The sequence below is a fragment of the Halictus rubicundus genome, chromosome 4, assembly GCF_050948215.1.
Source record: "Halictus rubicundus isolate RS-2024b chromosome 4, iyHalRubi1_principal, whole genome shotgun sequence".
Lineage (NCBI taxonomy): Eukaryota > Metazoa > Arthropoda > Insecta > Hymenoptera > Halictidae > Halictus > Halictus rubicundus.
This window is the reverse complement of record NC_135152.1, coordinates 18,283,461-18,302,652: the sequence shown is the minus strand read 5'-3', so window position 1 is coordinate 18,302,652 and position 19,192 is coordinate 18,283,461. Positions and strand designations below refer to the sequence as shown.

General features: G+C 37.3%; 2 protein-coding genes across 2 annotated transcripts in view; one reads left to right on the top strand and one right to left on the bottom strand.

Annotated features, from left to right (window-relative positions):
* The window catches only part of LOC143353697 (alkaline phosphatase), a 414,446-nt gene that overhangs the window by 78,589 nt on the left and 316,665 nt on the right, over positions 1-19,192 (bottom strand). Inside the window, exon 3 of the mRNA XM_076787203.1 lies at positions 16,784-16,958. Coding sequence (XP_076643318.1) covers positions 16,784-16,958 — 175 coding nt within the window. The remainder of the gene's footprint in view (positions 1-16,783; positions 16,959-19,192) is intronic.
* Positions 1-19,192, top strand: part of LOC143353694 (uncharacterized) — a 43,787-nt gene that overhangs the window by 11,546 nt on the left and 13,049 nt on the right. The window lies entirely within an intron of this gene.

The following is a 19,192-nucleotide window of genomic DNA, read 5'->3' as shown; positions in this document are numbered from 1 at the left end:
ACTTTGGATACCTGGCGACGCTATCGCCTGAACTTCGATCGTTTAGATATCATTGAAGCTGCGAAAACGGCAGGGCGTGATAATCGATAAACCATTAATACGTCGAGGGCGTGAGTCTCGCGCCCAAGAATTCGAAACACCCGAATTCCCGCTTGGAACTTCACTAAATGCTTGCCAACACTTTCAGAAGAATTGCTAACTCTTCCAGAAGACATTACAAGTTGTAAACATAAGATGTTTGCTTGCAACAACGATTAATACTTAACTCTCGGACGACGGATCATTTTGGTAACTATGCGAGTGGTATTCCTCGGTATTATTTACAACGTTATTTTCCGATTTTTCTCAACAGATTTTTCAAGGTACTTTTTCTGAACACCGTCCGTCTTTCTATTGCCCTTAATGACACAGCTGCCAATTCCAATTATTTTCCAGAAACTGAGCAGTAAAATGGTGATTTTTATTTTGTGGGTCAAGAAGGACCCAAGTTCCTTCGTCCAAGGGGTCAAGGATTCTGGACACTTTCTCAGCTTTATAGACCATGAAGAAACCCATTAACCCCATGACTAACATTTGTTGACCAACCTTGAAAATCAATTTCTAGTACAATCTATTAAGTAAATGAAATTTTATTAGGATCTGCGAGGTATGATAAACTTTATTTTGCATAAAAATTCGCAATATATTTATTATAAACACACAAAGATCCGCATAAATTGTTTTGATTTTGTGTGACTTTTATGTACGTTAATGCAATGTGCAGAATAGTATAGGAAGCACATGACGTATCTGACACGTCACTGTGCGTCAAAGGGTTAGTAAAAATGAACCTGTGCCAGAAGAACATTCGAATAGCAGAAAATCGAGATGTTGGAGTACTCGGCACCAATAAAAGCAAATTCGGGTCAGATGGGATTTACCAAATTTGAATTAGGCGAATATTCGTCGAATCTTCTTAGTGGTGGCTAAGCGAAAGTCTCTGCCTTCGTGGATAGGTGAACGGATTAGGTTGGCACGCGGAGATCTATGTTCGCAGGGATTAGCAATTACGTTAAGTGGGCCGACGTTAGAACGTCCGGATGCTAATCGGTTCGAGTGCGTCGATACACGATCCTTCATCAAAGCACCGCTCTCGATCCTTTGATCTTGGCATCTGGACCTTCAATTATGATTTAGCATAACCAACGGACGTGTCCTATGGGTGCTGGCTCGATTAGGGACATTTCAAGGCTCGTGATTACTCTTGCAAGCGTGTCAGCCGTAACGACGTGTCTCACAAATTAATGTGTAATTTTAAATCAATTAGAAAATTCTCATTCAATCATTTTTTTTTCTATTCATGCGTAATTGTGCGAAAAACTTTTTTGTATAAAATATTTGGTATAAAGTGGAGGAAAATATAAAGATTGATCTTTAAAAACATAAGAAAGAATAAATAGTTTGCAATTTGAATGCTATGATTTTATGGTATGGAGAATCACTAGCTATAATGTTCTTTTGACTATTGTTGAACACTTTGCATATAGTGTTATTAAATCTTACTATGTCAAAGGACCTTCAAAGTGATGATTATGACTGCGAAATTTATGCATTTTTGACGAAAGCGAATAGTTGTACATTAAAATAGTAAAGACACGAGAAAAATTCAAGCATGCTGTTATGTTATTTTGAAACCATTAAAATTAGAAAGAAAGGGAATAAATATCTATTTAGCAACTTCTTGTTGGAATTGAAGTGGAAAATATTTATTATACATTGGGGTCCATAGTCTAACGATGACGTTTCATTTTTCCTGTCTTTTTTCACCAAAATGGAACATTGCAGACATATCGCGTTTTCCATATATAAAAATTAATGGTATCCTTGAAAACAACCCCGAAAAATCCAACAAAATCAAAGTGGTTACGTTCGATGGTCCATACTGTGCAAAGTCTGCAGCTTACAATTAGCGGCCATCATCTATCGAAAACAGTGCATTTCGAGCTTCTTGCGAACTGTCAACCCTGTTATGAACTTCCCCAGAATTCACGCTGTTCCTTCCATACAGCACGACCACGATAAAGTTCTGTCATGAACAAGTATCCGCATCACTGCGGCTTGCAATTAAACCAAGAAACCGATAGTTCCTACCAAAACCCGGGCCCAGATAGTTGCACACAACTGGAATCGAATCTTACCGTTGCCAAACTGCAGAAAGATAGTGTCACTGAGACAGCTCACGAAGCATTAAGTCGATTTGCATCGAGTAACTGCACACGAGCACGTGCAACGGTTGCCGTTAGCTATGCATTTTACGTACACCATTATTTGGGAATAAATGACGAACAGAAAGAATCATTATTTGTTATTCTAATTTGTTATAAAATTGCAATCTCTCTTAACGAAGGAAAGAAAGAATAACGACGTGAACAAGTAATATCTGATGAAAATGTTTGTACATTTGAAGGAATGGCGGCCGTTATGCAATAATCACATTCTTGTACAGTTGGTAAGAAATAATTATTTTACGCGAATAATTATGTTTTATGTAACGAATAGAGCCATTTATTTTCTTGGTAAATTATTTCACTCGAATATTTCGGACTAGTTTCTTGCAATATCTGTGAACATTTTGTCGTCTTTAATATGTCTAATTTAAAAATGTATTAGTACGTTGACTGACAATATATTATTGACTAGAAATTATCTTACAAATATATTAAACGCCGTAAAAATATATTAATGGTTTGTTTTGCAAAAATGTCATATTTATTCTTCACCTTTAATCGAGAGCTGTGCATTTCATCGAAAATTATGAAAAACATTTCAAGTGAAACGTATCCAACATAAACAACACAATTTGTGAGAATCGTTCAATTGTTTTAAAAGAAACAAAATGGATAACGACAGTTGTTTTAAAAATAAACAAAATGAAGAACAATTGAATAACAGTGCCAACAACTGTTGACCATTTTTTTATCCACTTTACACGGAAACTACACACTCCAACTGAAAAATCAATATGGTTGTACAAGCCGACATATGTTATTGTGCTAGAGGTGCTAACAGGCGTAGAATGACACATTCTGTTTTTTTTTTTTTTTTTTTAATGAAATTGTGTAATACCTGCGTATTTTTTGGACACAAAAATTCAAGTTTCAAAGCTAAAACCGTTCAGCAAATTTTGACTTCTAAAGCGCAAGCTCGGAAACCGGCAGAAACAGGAAACAAATATTCCACTAAAACTTGAACTACTTTTAACATACTAGAGTGAACTACGTGTATACTCGCATAGCTTCTGTGACGGTGAATAAAAGATTTCATTTTTCACGTTGACTGTTCACGACAAAGCCGGCACTGTTCGTTAATGTTGATGAAGTTTTGGGAACATAGAGAATGAATTTAATAGAACGATGCGAAGGATATGCACAGTATAAAATCAATACATGAAACGATAGATGTCTTCGTATTTCAGAGTCGTGTCAATAACTAATCACAAAATACATGTAACTTTTAGCAAATATTATACAAATGTTATAATAACAACAACCAAAATAAAAGCGCACGTAACATACCTATATGACAATATCTCATTAGATCGAATCATTTATTACACAATTCTCAAATTTAAGAATTATTTATGCTAGATGACCGTATAAACTCTCTGAAGTTGAATCATACGTATACTTACAGAGTGAAGTAAAATTAAGTGACACTGTCCAATACAGCTGACGTCCATTTTTTTCTCTCGCCTGTTTATTGCATCAAATACAATTCCACTCGAACGAAACTTTATTTGTTATTCTTAATTTTTGTCCCTTACCAGAATAAAATTTTGCCGAGTAGTAGTATTACTGCACCGCGGAAGAGAACGTTTACATATGTTGCAATTAACGCTGTCTGCAGTAAACAGTAGGTTTCCCACTGTCCCCTTATTTTTACATGAGAATGAGCAGGGCACAGAGGAACGAAATTACATTTACCACGATTATCTGAAACGGCCACAGTCGGCTCTAATTAGTAGTTAAAATATCAGAAGCTTTATTGTAAACAAAGAACATTATCTCTCTGTGCGTATAATCTGTCAGACAAAAGTTCAGAGTTAAACTTAACATCGTACTTTCATACATTAATTATGAACACATTCATTACCAGCGTCGCGCACGTGGCGAACACAATCGCAACGCGCAAAGATTGTCACATTAATTTCATGGATGTTGTTGTGAAATATTCATAATGCACTGGGTCATGTTTAAAAAATTATCTTTCCTTGTTTTTCCTCGTATTTCATAATTTAATAAAGTACTGCAACTTCATATCATAAAGATTGGTAATGAAACGAATGATGGTAATGCACGTGTTAAGTGTGCCACAGGATAGCAAGTGATCAAAACATTGATAACGGTGAGACAATACTAATTCGACGATTCAATTTTTCTACTGTCAATCTTCTTTTTATGAAACTTTTATCATTATATTTGTGACATTCTTCTGTTTGAAATGACACCAAACACGACACAATTTGGATCATTTTTACTCGTTTATTCAGTTAAAAAATGCCACGAATATGTTGGTAACAGTACCATAAAAAAAAGTAATTATTGGATAAGCATTGTCTCGTCGATATATCTAATCCCTTATCATGTCGGCGAGCAAGCTTCTAGGTCGCTCAAGGCATTTTACTTCGGGGATAACTTTGTCACAAATATCGTACACATCTCTGACACGTATATCGAGGCATTGCCGTGAATCGAATTACAAATTCAACGAACGCCCGATTAAATATTTTTCGGCGCCCGTGTGCATGAAATTGGCTAATCTTTCTTCGAACCTGTACATACTCTTGAATATTCATTAGCGGCGCCATTTCCTCCATTTTATACCGTTCGCGCGATCTTAAAGTACACTCTCCCGAATCGCGGAAGAAGCACGATTTAAAGGTGGGTAAAAAAAATATATGTACGAGCGAAGATAAAGGCGTTTCTTCGCGCGGAAGCATATTTCCGTCCCGGAAAAAGGAACATCGGCGCGGGAGGTAGTCTAAAAATGCCACTCCGTGACGCGATGGCGATAAGATAAAAGGCAATTTCCATATAAACACTAGACGGCGGGACGTTTGCATGCAAATTAAAATAAAACAAAGAGGAAGTTTCTTTCGGTGGAAATTCATGGGGAACTAACAGCGCGTCTCTCTCTCTCTCTCTCTCTCTCTCTCTCTCTCTCTCTCTCGCTCCCCCCTCTCTCTCTCTCGCTCTCATTCGGCATCGAATCGGAGGGCGCGGCCACGAAACAGAAGAAGACTGCGGGAGCTTGGTACAGTTTTCTGCGAGGCGTCGTGGGTGGATGGAAACAATTTCACAGTACCGGGCGCGCTTTTAGAGCCGAGATAATACATATTTCGGAGATTTACAAGGCCGCCGGTGAGGAAAGAAAGGGGAACGCGAGGAGGAGGAAGAGCTTTGCAGAACACACCTCGACTTCCGGAAATGAGCTTCCTTCCGGTGCCCCCCTTCGCATACGTCACGGTATGCTGGCTTTTCCTTTGGCAGTCCTTCTATAGAAATTTTTCGGGAAAGACGTTACGCGGTGGGTACGAATGAGTGTCTTTGATACGTTTCCCTGTGGAACCTTCTACGAAGCTTTTCGAATCCGGATCAGTAGGGTGACAATGGCGCTCGGATAAAGATGTTTGTGGATAATGGAGCCAATTTCCACTGATGTCTATCACGATATTACGTTTGTTTCACTATTTAAATAATAGCTACTTATTTGACTAACTTTTGTTGTACAGGGTGTTCGTGTTATAATTGTACTTTTGTTGAAATGGTGAAAACATACAGCGTTCCATTCGAAAAATTGATCACCTCAATTTCTCGAAGGATACTGTAAGTATTGAAGATGATTATGTAGTGTTTTGTTGGTCATGCGAAACAATGGAACTGCATTTTTTCCTTATGTTTACCACTTTCTATATTACTATACATTTTATTACTATACAACGACTTGCTTGATTTATATAATAATATTTTTGATATTTGATAAAATTTTTACTTCGTCGGACTTTAATGAATTCAAACAAAGATTCGAAGAAAATTTTACAGTTCAGAAAATTGAGACTGGCGCACATCAAAATCACTTTAATCAATTGTTTCATTGCATACGAAATTTTGTGTACATTTTTGTCATTACTATTGGCTTTAGTCAAGCGAAGTTACACTGTACATTTGCAAGTAAAGGAGGCGTCTGTTGTTGGACGCTGTTTAGATAAGGCACGACCGAATTGTAAGATGTTCGGATATTAGGGTATTTGGACAGGGTATTTGAAATGGGTATTTGGATAAGGTTGGCTCCTACTGTATTTCATTTACCTTGACCATTTAGAATATTACTGTAGTGCTTCCACAGGAACTTTTGCGTTCGAATTAAAGCGTTGGCAGGTCCTTGAATTCAGCCATCCACTCTGTTTAATTTGGAGATACTTGTTTTAAACGTCATCCAAAAGAAATTTTACTTCAAAAAATCGAAATATTCCTCTTAACCGACAAAATATGTTTTGTTTAACTGTAATTAAAAGTACTCGAATAAACTGCGATGAATCAGTGTTCCTCGTGCTCACAATTTTTATTGTACACTGTGGACCTTTACGTAAAATAAAAATTGATTATTTATTGATAATAAATTTTTATTAAATTGTTCGAGTCGATCATGGGAAATAGAAGTTAAGCGAAACCATACTACTTCCCTTAATAATTTTGATAAGTTCAAACAAATGTAACAGTATTTTTAAATTCTTCTTATGTATTCACAATTTTTGTCCATTCAATTTTGTTAGAAATATCGAAATGTACAAACATAATAAAATATATACGAAGTGACAGTATTAAGATATATTAATACAAAAAAGTACAATTAAAAAATATAACAAAAAATAGATATGTATCAATTTGTCCCGCGCTGAAGAAAATTGATACGTTATGTAGTTTGTACGTATTTTTCTCAAAGCTGTACTTACAATATGCAAAAAGGAAAGTTCAAACAATATGTTAGCATACCTTTTGAGTACGTAATGAATTTAAATAAAAATCGCAGAAATGAAAAATAATAACTGCGTAAAATATGAGATAATTGTTGTACTTGACTTTTGTTAAGCTTGTATAATTCTTAAGCAGTGTTAAATCTCAATAAACGTCTACTTGTAACTTGCACAAAAGATTATGCCGCAGACACCTCGACTAGTTCCAGTGCCAATTACCTGGAAAATCCTCCAAGGGTAAACAACGACTAGGTAAAAATGTGCCAGGAATATCGTTAATAAACAAACGAGAAATGCGGAGGTTCTCGAGGCCCTCGAGAAGTGATACAAATGGGATTGGAAAGTGGATTCGTTTGAACTTTGTTACAGAAGCTCGGCCAGTCGGATAGTTTCCGATCCAGTTTAAAAGGCAGAATTTTACAGACGAACCGCGCCATTGTCATGGAAAATAACGTCGCGGGGAATGTTTTCGCCGCGAAGATGAAAAACGACAGGCGAGGAAGATGCGTCGAGTTCTCTGTGTAGACGGAAGACGGTCCTCGGCGAGCCGCGAACGATAAGCCGCGACAGAAATTTTGAAAGTTCGTGACAAGTGCAAGTTGCCGGCTCGTGATTGAATATCCCGAGGCTCGCGGAATTTCCCGATCGAGAAATTCACGAAATTCAAATGCGTCCGTCGACTCGTGGAATCGTTCGTTCGACGTCTGACGCGGCCACGATGATGCGAATGAATTATTGATCAGAGGCCCCGGCTAAAAGTTAGTCGTCATCGGATAAAGTTCATTCGACAGACTGTCTTCGTTAACGGAACCTCGACAGATGAATTTGCAAATTTTCGATCGGGCATGGTTATGCAGGAAGGCTATAACGCCGTCCCTAAATGCCGTCGGAACTTTACCCGCGAACATTCGTTCCGCGTCCCTTCGCGGCGGCCGGGACGAAAGTTCGATGAAAATCGATATTCTATTTAACTACTTCTATTTTATAATCGATTCAATTAATTTCGCGTTAACTATTTATCAAGGTATCCTGTTCAATGTTCACCCCGTTGACAATGAAGCTACTCAATATTCAAATCTGGGATAATTAACGGCGCATTCGGGAAACGCCTGTGCTGTTATTTTGCGAAGTCTAATATGTTGTTTAGCTTCGAAACTGTAGTTTTTCCGTTGTATGATATTTTTCGCGCGGGAGAAGATTAAACCAGTTTAGAGTTTTCGATGCGATGTAATGTGAATTCAGTGTGTTCGTTCAGCGAAATATTCTCTTTTGAAAGCTGATTGACGCACGTATATGTACGCATAGTAACCCGTGTCCATACGTATTCATTTCGTTTCAACATCACGAGTCAATAGGATATTGAATTCCAATGTAAATCTCCACAGGGCCTGGTAAACTTCGCTAGTACCCGGGCATATTGCATGTTGATGCGTATACTGTCCTTCTGTGTAGCTATTACGTTCAGTTACCAAAATGCGGGTTGCTTTGAATTTGCCACACTATTGTTGTCAATTTTTCTACGCGCGTTAGCTAGCCAACGTCCGCTCAACTTTCTCATGAAGTGGACAATATGCTTACCCCAGGTTTCGAAATAACCAGTAACTTTGTTATTTTTAACATTAGAAGCACCGAACAACAAATTGACTAGATTCGACTTTATTGTATGATTTTATTGTTGAGTCTTAAATGAATTACTACTGAAATTTATCGTAACGGTCGACGAATGATAATTCGCAATTCGTTAACTCAGTTTCCGAGACGTAAATTTCATTTGATGGGCCTCTTCCTTTATTTTATTCAGTGATCGTCGTATGCAGACGTAAGTGCTCACAGTTACAAATCTGAACAGTCTGGTTGGAGGAACTCATGTCCGTCGAGAATGATCGACGCGGCGTGAGTGGAAAGTTCAGCGTCGATCACGAATGATTGACATAACGGATAACGTGTTAACAGTTCTATAGTGTTCTAGCCTTCCTCGGCATTTCAATGTATTCTCACAATATAGATACACTGCAAGAACATTGTTAGTAACATGCACGTCTCGTCGTATCATTATTATCATTACTTCACGTTTAAAGAAGTATAAATGATAATACACGTTAATTTTAATTACGTATAACCTCATTCTCTGTGCAGTAATCCTTCCGACATCTCAAAAAAAAAAACTAAAGTCATTTAGTTAAATTTTAAACATGTATCGACAAGCATTAGGTTGCGAATATCTCGACAACTATGGCCGAGCGGCGGTAACGTGTACGGTGTACATATAGGGAAAAGTCGCCCACATAGATGACCTCGACAACATACGTCAAGGTTATTAAAATCGATGATTCCCTTTTCTGTTTGTTTACCTTACTATATCTTCGTGAATCATAGTGTCCTTGTCAATATTTCGTGCACTGTCTGCAAACGGCATGTCTGCGCATAGGTTATTGCCAAGGTTATTGAAATCGGTGAGGAGTTCCCTTTTCTATTTGTTTACTATATCTTCGTGAATCATAGTGTCCTTGTAAATATTTCGTGCAGTCTATGCAAACAATATGTCTGCGCATAGGTTATTGAAATCGATGAGGAGTTCCCTTTTCTATTTGTTTACCTTACTATATATTTATAAATCGTGGTGTCCCCGTAAATATTTGGTCCACCGTATGCAAATGGTATGTCCGCGCATAGAAAAGTATAGTGGACCTATAAACCGTAAATTTACGAGGTTAGCCCATCGGAACCCCTGGTCCGAGCCGTCACAATATCGTCAACGCATCGGACACTGGCCGAGCACGCGGACAATAATTGTAAATTGACAAATTGCGACGGAAAGGGGGGCCTATGCTCGGTCGCGAAGTGAACCGCGTCAACAGCAAACGGCAAGCGATTAATCAACCAGGCAATTCATCTTAATGATCGAGCCAAGGCAGCTTGCGCTTTCATGCTCGCTACGTAAACGCAGCCAGACGTAGTACGGACGCGCCTCTATGTGCACCCGTGTTTATTACTGCTCTCGATGCACATGCCCTGTACGGTGTTGTTACACACGGTACATGGGCCCTATTGTTTTCCCGATCTCCGATTCAGCCGCGGCGAAGTGACTGCGAGCGAGTTATTTTCGAGTTGACTTGGTTAAATGCAGTTTTATCGCTCGGCGTCTATTCAGATCCATTCGTGGAGCCACGCTTTTTGTGTCCCCGAAACGAAGTCCTCTAACGGCCACGTTTTTCTTTTTCTTTTTTTTTATTTTTTTGGCCTTTCCAATTTTATACGGATGAATTGTTGACAACGTTGAATATATTCCATATAGAATACATTCAATTGAATTGAACCTCTATTGACGAATTCGCTGCGTTACTCGGACGGCCGAGCTCTAAGATTCACAAGCTTTTTGTGTTTAATAGAGTTAAGCCACTTTATAACACGATAATTATGTGAAAATAATGAATTTTATGAATTTTTATGAATTTCAGATGCCCTTTCTCACGTTCCAAGAAATTTGAAAGTCTAACTTTTCAGTCTCCTTTTCGTTATTAATTAACTGAATGACTTAAATTTTTGTGGGATGACTTCAATTCTTGTTTTGTTAAAAGGAAAAATAATAGATGAGATAATAGTGAGTGAGACTATATTCCGTATTACAGTGAATCCATGAAACTGTTTACGCATTTGGAATGCACAGCAATTGTGAATTTCAGTTCAGAAAATACAAAATTCCATGGTACACTGGGAACATTGGCTTATCTTAAATATCATCAAATGCTAATTTTAATTAAACGAATTTAGATGAGATCGCATTTCCGTGAATGTAGTTATTAAATTACTACATTGATATAGCTGGCACAATTAACGTTGCCGCCCGAGGCTACGTAGCAGGCAGTTGTGTACGTGTAAACAACATTAATCTATGTATTGTAAATGATTCGAATATTATTATGTAGCAGTTAATTAGATCATCTTTCATTTCACGAATAGATCAGAAAGCATTATTTCAGCACAATTGCTAATTAGATGCCGCAACATATTACCGAAACTATGAGAGATATCGTTCGTCATAGTAAATTAATTAATTAACCGGTGTGTGCAATACTGATTAGCAGTTTGGAGTACCCTTTGTAATTGAAACTTTCATTAATTTTGGTTAGAATTAAGTGCTGTTTTATATATTTCTACTTACGAAATGTTTTACTTTGAAAACATACTATACTCCAATCTTTTGAGTAACAACAGCTATTTATTAATTGTAAGTTTTACTTATTGTTCGTTGACACTAATTGCAATTATCTACTGTCAATTTATAATAGAAGATTTGAGTTTCCTTGCAATACTTTATACATCTTTTAATCTAATTTCTTTTCATTTAACTTTTAATATCGTAAATAAAATAGTTTGAATGAAGCTCTCGATGATTGACGCTCACGAAAGTTCTAAAATTTTTCAGAAAACTCGACAGATCGCAGCGAAATGTATGGGAAATCAAAGTCGTCGACCGGTGCTAGGAAAAGCCTTCTTTATGAAGCAACGAAACGGTATAATGAAGCAGGAGATGGGATGTCCTTATTCACGAGCGTTACTATAGCTTGAATAAACATCTCTGTTGCACGTGTCCGTGTCCGAGCCAGCGCCACCCCTCTATCTCGTTTTCGAATTGAATTTAGTAGCGTTTATACAGTCATGTACAGAGTGCTCCATTTAAATCAGACTCCTCTCACAACTGGGAAATCGTGGACACCGAAAATGTTGCAAATAAACGAGGGTCAGTCAAACATGAATCGGACGTTCTCTCTAATTTACTATTTTAGTGGAATTTCTTTAAAAATACCACCGAGATGGAATGTCCGATTTCCAGCAGTAATTTTAAACAAACATAACTATTTAGGTAGGCATGAAAAAATTAAAAAATTCAATTTAACATATAAAAATTCTGTATTAATAAAAGGAATAAATATAATAATTGAAATTAAAATCGCTTTGAAATTACGCGTGGAACATATCACAAATAACATTCCTAAGAGAACTTTGGAAATGTTCCATTCGTGTTTTCTATGGACGCTTGCTTCCTTATTTTGCTGTCCCTATAAATCTGAGGAAAACAATTTTTTGAGTTGGAAAAAATGTATATGCAGAACCACGTGGAAATTGCTTCGGTGGAAACGGTGATGTTTAAAGGAAACTGCACGCAATTAAAAGTTTAATTTGTTATACACGACTCTGACATTTCCAAATTTTAAGTATTACGTCATAACCTAAGTTCTTGCGTTTATGACTAGACATTCTTCCCGTAAACGAAACACGTAGAAGAACGCGGGAACTTTTTACATTCTGTGTAATAAAAGTTCCACGGAAGCAAGCTATGTCGAACTGTTTATTAAAAAACGGTTCTATCAAAAGAAACCCAGGCAAGCTATGAACTGTGACTTCTCTACAGAAATAATTGCAAACAACTTAACAGTAAAGTACAAATAATAAGTACAAATAACAACTTAACTGTAATAACTATTTAATGTTGTTGCAGTACTATTAATGGAATGACTATAACTGAAAACTGCTTGACCATCGATGAATACAGTAAAATCGAAGCCCAATCCTCAGACCTGTACTGTGACATAGATCGTGTAGGACTACAGTTTTCTTATGACCGCGTCGACAGCGCCGAACATAGAAAAGGACAGTGATAGTACACACTACATACCGTCAATTAAACCACTAAATACAGTTCAAATTAGATCGTATTCAGTGTCATTTTAATCACAATATTGTACGCTTTAAATGTATACGGTAATAGCTTCAACGAAAATATCACAAGGACAAATACATCACAAGAAAGGCAAGAGAAAGAGTAAATACAGGATTACTTGTTTAACCAAAAACTGCTTGCAGACTTTTGCACGGCAGCGTCTATTCGAGAGGGTCGATATAAATGTAACACCCCGTATAGCGAACAGTTTCGCAAAATGGAAAATCGCGAATCGTTAAAAACCATATCGTTTGTAACTCAATGACAACAATCTGCGATTATACGCAATAGAATCCCTCGCGTCATTCAACCCGGCACACCCCCTCGGAGCATCGTGCAATATCTGTGCATGCGCGCCAGAGAAATTCTGTTAATTGCTCGATACCGTTCTAATGAGACTCAGTTATAACCGGGCTTTCCGATGGGAGCCATACGTTATGCCCATACTTGATGATTTCGATAGATATCGAAATTGGAGGTAGCGGCGTATCCGGAGCACCTAGAAGAATTCCGATGCTAGCGTTGAAATGAAACTCGGCCCGAGCACCATTCGTTAAAGCTCAATTTCGCCGGTGGTTCGTAATTAGAACACTTTTTCACAGTTAAGGGGGTCTCCTGGTCTAGAACCTTGCAAAAATCGATTCGTTTAAAGCACATGTCCTTAAAAATATGTCATACACATAAAAATGTGTTAAACAATGAGATATTTATTTCTTTTGGTCCATGCCGTAACTACATTCATACTGATTAAAATTCTGCTTCATTTTTTCATTTCGTGTCAACCGATAAAGCACTTATTTCGATATGCCCCTCTTCAAGGAACTATAACTCCGACAATTTTAGGTAGTTTGACTTGGAAAAATTATATTGTATAGTCCAAGTACAAAACCGCCATCTGACGCCATTACAAAAATTTCGAACCAAGGCCTATAAAATGACGTTGCAGGCCAGAAGATCCCCTAAATTCGAAAGAATCGCGCGGTCAGGAAAGGACGATATTTGCCTCGCGTTAACTTTAGGAAAATACGGGCGGGAATGTTTGGATTTTCGGTGTGCCTTTGTTCTATGTCGCTTGTCTCTGTTATTTCGCCGAATGCGCAAGGATATTTTCGTTTCATCCTCGTGGACGTGGCCAAGTACGCCGGACGTTCTCAATGGTTAAACAGCTCCGTGAATTTGTTGTTGCTTCATTATTCAACGTCTCAGATCCCGCGCGTTACGTAATGGTTCGAGGTAAAATTTACGCTTTATATTACACCGTCTGCTTTACGGGGTTGCGCGGCGAACAGCATGTTTCCAGTGAAATGTTTGAATTTTACCGTCGTTTAATGTTGCATTGTACCCGTGATAATGTTACGAAGATGTACGCCAACATTGTAATCCGGTTTATACCTCCGACACAAGGAAAAACAAAAGTTCCCCGGGATTACGTATCCGTCGGTCTTCGCGCGACGCCATTTTAGGCTTGTAACGAGAACAGTATGAACTTATCATTCTTATAAGTGACACATCACGCATCGCACGGATCGAAATCCGCAGTCTAATAATTATACAAGACCGATGGGACAAGACTAAAACTTCTGCACACACATAATAAAAATTTCATTTTACACTGTAACGGCCATACGTTAGTCTAACAGCTGCAAATTTTAAGTATCACGTTGTAACTCAAGTTCTTGCATATTTGACTCCGAATTCTTTCTCGTAAGTTGGAGGAAGTAGAACAGCGGGAAAACTTAATTTACGATCTAATAGAATCGTGTAGCACGTTCCATGAAAATCGTTCTGCAGAATTATGCTCGTGTTCCGGGAAATACGAGCGCGGAATGCGCACGTGGAAGATGTGAGAGAACTATTGACTACTCGAATAAGCATCAGAATCTGCTTAGAGGACGACAAAACAGCTCGCGATTCCCGCATTGAATTACCAATCATTGCGTTTGATGCCGCGCTATTGCCCTCTCACATTGCCCGTCCTAATCCAAATCGTAGCTCGCTACGCAGACGTCCAGTAAACTGAGGGAACGTTGCGCGTTGACAGTGTCGACTCGACTTTATGAGGACGTTTTACTAGCGACTTAATTGAAGAACGGTATGGCTCGTTGCCATTAATTCTGCCGCACTTTCGAACACGAACAACGTCGTTCGAATTTTGTATTTGTTGTAACATATCCCCGGGCTCCGCCACACTAGAAACCGTGTTCTTCGAAAACAGATGCTGCCGACCAGGAAAACTGTCACAGCGATAACAGTCAACTGTTATGGAGCTTTTGCGTATAGCGGTTGTCGTGACTAAACTGTGAATCGTTATGTAAAATAAAAATTGTCTACCCCACCCTGCAGCAAACAGACAAATAAAAATTAATTTTCTTTCTTTATAGGATTACGGTGATTCTTATGACTAGATTTTTATGCGAAATAAAAATTGCGTGCATGGATTGCAAGATACAGAGAAGCTACATTTATTTCCATCAATCTAGAAATTCTGTTGGTGTATTCTTAAATTAATATCATTCGCTAACACCTCGTTACACACAAAAGAGTATTAAAAATGTACATAAAAATAGTATTTCTAATATTTTTAGTAGGCTTGTTAGAAGTTGTTGCATTGTATTGTTAGCTTCTTAGTTAACTGCTTGTTTCAGCAAGCAGTAATGTGTCATTATTTTCCTCTTTAATTCCTTTATTCCGAGCGTAGTTACGGATAATGAAATTTTCTCGCTTCAAATTATTTTATTACACCGTAAGAGCCGTAATATCTCGTACCCTCGTTCGATAGTTAACTACCTATAGTAAACTGCTCATTAAAAAAAAAAAGGAAAGTTACTTTGACGAAAGGGATATAAAAGAGAACATCGATTAAAAATTGTAATCTTATTATTTTTATACGGCTGCATGTATTAACGCAAGATATAAAATTTGAACTTTCATTCGTATTTTTTTAATTAAAAAACCCACATTTTCTTATGTACGTTTATGAACACGTTAGTTTTATAAAATTACGGTCGCATTAATGTACGTCCATCAGGAAATGGATTTTTTTACGATTTTCACTAACATGATAAACTCTTATTGATTCGTTTTAACATGTGTACGTTAATAGAAGTTATTGTTGGAAGAAAAGATTGACCTAAAATGCAGAAATATTCCAGGAACCTGTGTAAGACATAAATCATATACCGAGGTAATCAATTTTTCCTTTAAAAAGAGAGTAATGTCTGTCAAGTTGTTCAATGGAAATTATATTACCCTTTATGCTTCAAAGCCTTTGTGTTTAAAAAATGGTGGAACAATTGCAAATGAATACGCCATTCATCCAATATTTTTACTGAGTAATTGTGTTCTACTGAGTAATAAAACTGAGTAATTTTCTAAAGGTGAAACCACATAGTCCGCTCAATTAAAACTTTAAATTGAATGGTACACAGTGAAGCATAATACTACTTACAGAATTTTAATGACAGTTAATTAAATAGTATACGAAGGGTAATATGCGAAATATTATTCTCCACGTAATATCTAAAACACGACAATTACAATGTAATGAAAGTTAAAAGTTCACTGGATTGCCTAGCCAATTAATCTAATTTATTTAATGTTGACGCGTTTTAAACCAGTTGACAATGTCCGAAAATGTTCCTGACCCATTCACTAGTTTCTAGCTGACATATCCTCATGGTAATGATATTAGGTTGTGACAAACGTTTCTTTCGTTTTTTATTGATACACACAAAAAAAAAACAAGTAATTTTCTCTGGGCCCGGAAGTTAGCATAAAGTCATTAATAATAACAGTGAATATTTTCAGTAAATATTTCTTAGTTCGTATTTCATCCGAACATCGAAAAGAATTAATTTTCACATCGAATAATATGACGATACTTGTATGCGATGCTGTGATTTACACGGCGTGTTTCGTTCTGAGTGGTCTCGTCACCGGCGCGGCGTAACGTCTGTAATGAAGTTCGTATCCAAAGGGACTTAACGAAAATCGATAGCCCATAATCGTTTATATTAGTTGTTGATGTCCTTAGACGCGTATTTACTTACCCTGGTCCTGCGCCCAATTGATAAGGGAGGGTACACGGGCATCAAAACTGGAATAACAGTTCTCAAAGCGTGCGGACGAGTCCAAGCCAACAGTCTCGTAATTGGCTTTAACTCCGCAGAGCAGCGCCGTGGCACATGCCGAAGACTCTCCAACTTGGGCGTCCATGTTGTAAGTCTGCAAATGAACGAAAGAGGAAGAGGAACTTTAATTAGTTTGCGACATCGGCTATCCCCCGCAAAAGCGTTTACACCGACACGCGAGCCATGCTCGCGACAGTGAACACGCCTGGTTCCGGTTCAATTGAATTCTTTCTTTCGTCAACTCTTTACACTTTCGTAATCGTTGTCACACCGGATTTGAACGCTTTCCACAGCGGCTTAGGGTGTTTTCACAATGTACAAACAATTCCATTTATCTCACTAATTATCTAATTTAGCTAGTTATTTGACTAAAGTCTACTATATAATAAGTAGATTAATTTTAAGAATATTATAATGTTTTTTTTTTAACGTAACAAAGTCGTTAGACGAGATCAATTTTTGTTTTACTCCCGTTTCCAAAATTAATGCAGTACATTTTTATTTTACATAAAGATCCGCAGTCTAATAATAAGAATTTCTAATAATAAGAATTTCTATAAATTAAGCCATCAATATTTAGATTTGCATAACAATTTAATTCTGATATCGAATTTTATATGAATATCGTACTTCTACTAGTATAATCATGTAGTCTGGAAAGAACATCTTACTAGTAGAGCCAATAAACAACAGCGACAGAAGTTCGTCAAATATCGTGTTACCAAGAATGAAACTTTCTGGAATACTAACATATGTAAATTTGATATTTTGGCGTCAGATGGAGGAACTTGAGTTTGTGGAAGCCAAATACACAAATGGAATATCAAAGTTTGTGCTCAAGGGTGGATAGAGTGCAACGAGAATTCGATGTTTGTAAGATAACCGTGGCATTTTGTCACAAAATACTTTTTCTGCGAATACCTCCCTAAATTCAGTAAGAAGGTTAACACTGATCTCGGAGAAATGGGATCGAAAATGCATAAAAGAAAATTGATACGCGAGGATTTGAATGGATCTACATAACTATGACTGTCATAAAAAGCGTTAACCGCTTAAGGATTAACCACATACATTCGAATATCAAGTCAGACTCGTGGTAAAGATTCCGGACAGAGTCTAGTAAACATTTGTGTTTCTCAGTTCTTCATACAGCAAAAGTTATGATATATTTCTAATGAGCATAAGAGAACATTGAATGAAGATAAATAATATGGTATTGTTTCGACTATTTGAATACTGCAGAAATTTTATCAATAATTCACTCATTGTATAAACTACCAAACATATACAGAAAATTATAAGAAAACAGCCAATCTAACCTCACTTTTCGATAGAATTAGTTACCACGCTGTCGCGCGTCGGTGACAGATGCACCATGTGAACCAATATTAACATTTTCGATTCGTATCAAATTAAACTTTATCTTTTCTATTTTATAAAGTAAGCATGACAGAAACGAAAAAACAGAAATATACACGAAATCAATAAAAAGAAATTTTTGAAGCTGTACCGGAAAAGGTACCAGGTAATGTAAAGGTAAAGGGGGTAAAGCGGGCAGAAATTATGAGAGTGGAATAGATAGATCGGAAGCGCGATGTATATAAATCTTGTCGGCATTATCCGCAGGCAGGTCGCCTGCGTAAAATATCGCTGACTTCCGGCGGTTTTCTTATTATTCGAAAACCGTGCGGCCACTCGAGCGCGGAGTGATCCGAATAATAACACACCGCCATTTCGATCCAGTTGTTCGAAGAAGGTCCGCGATTCCACCGGTTGAAAATGCAACAAGAAACCGCATAAAGTGCACAGCTGCGTCCGCATAACCCAGTCGATTAAGGAGGATTTCCCGTTTCAGATGGCGTACTCCAGGGCATTCTTTTCGTTTTTCTCTCGGATCGCGAAAAAAGTTCAAGAAATACCCTCTTCGAGATCCTTAGTTCAGTTTAAGGCAGCGGTCGCACGTGAACGACGCAAAATTCAAAAATTTTCCATTTTTCTTAAACGTGACGGCACGGCTTATGTTATCATTTCTTTTGGTGACGAATTCGGCCACTGTTTCGTCATATGGAACGATTATTTGTACAGTTTTTAAATTAAACGTCATAAATGAAATTAAAATATTTGTTCAATAAGTTACCTGAAAAATGGAAAAAAGTAATAGGACAGAATAGAAAATACGTTATTACATAAATCTCTGAATATCTTAATATTACCGTCGAATTTTAATTTAAAAACGCTACGAACTTTCATTGCAATCCAGTATTTTTAAGCACAAGATCCATTTGTTTTAATTAGCAGGAAGTCATTTTCAAAGTTTTGACTAAGTTG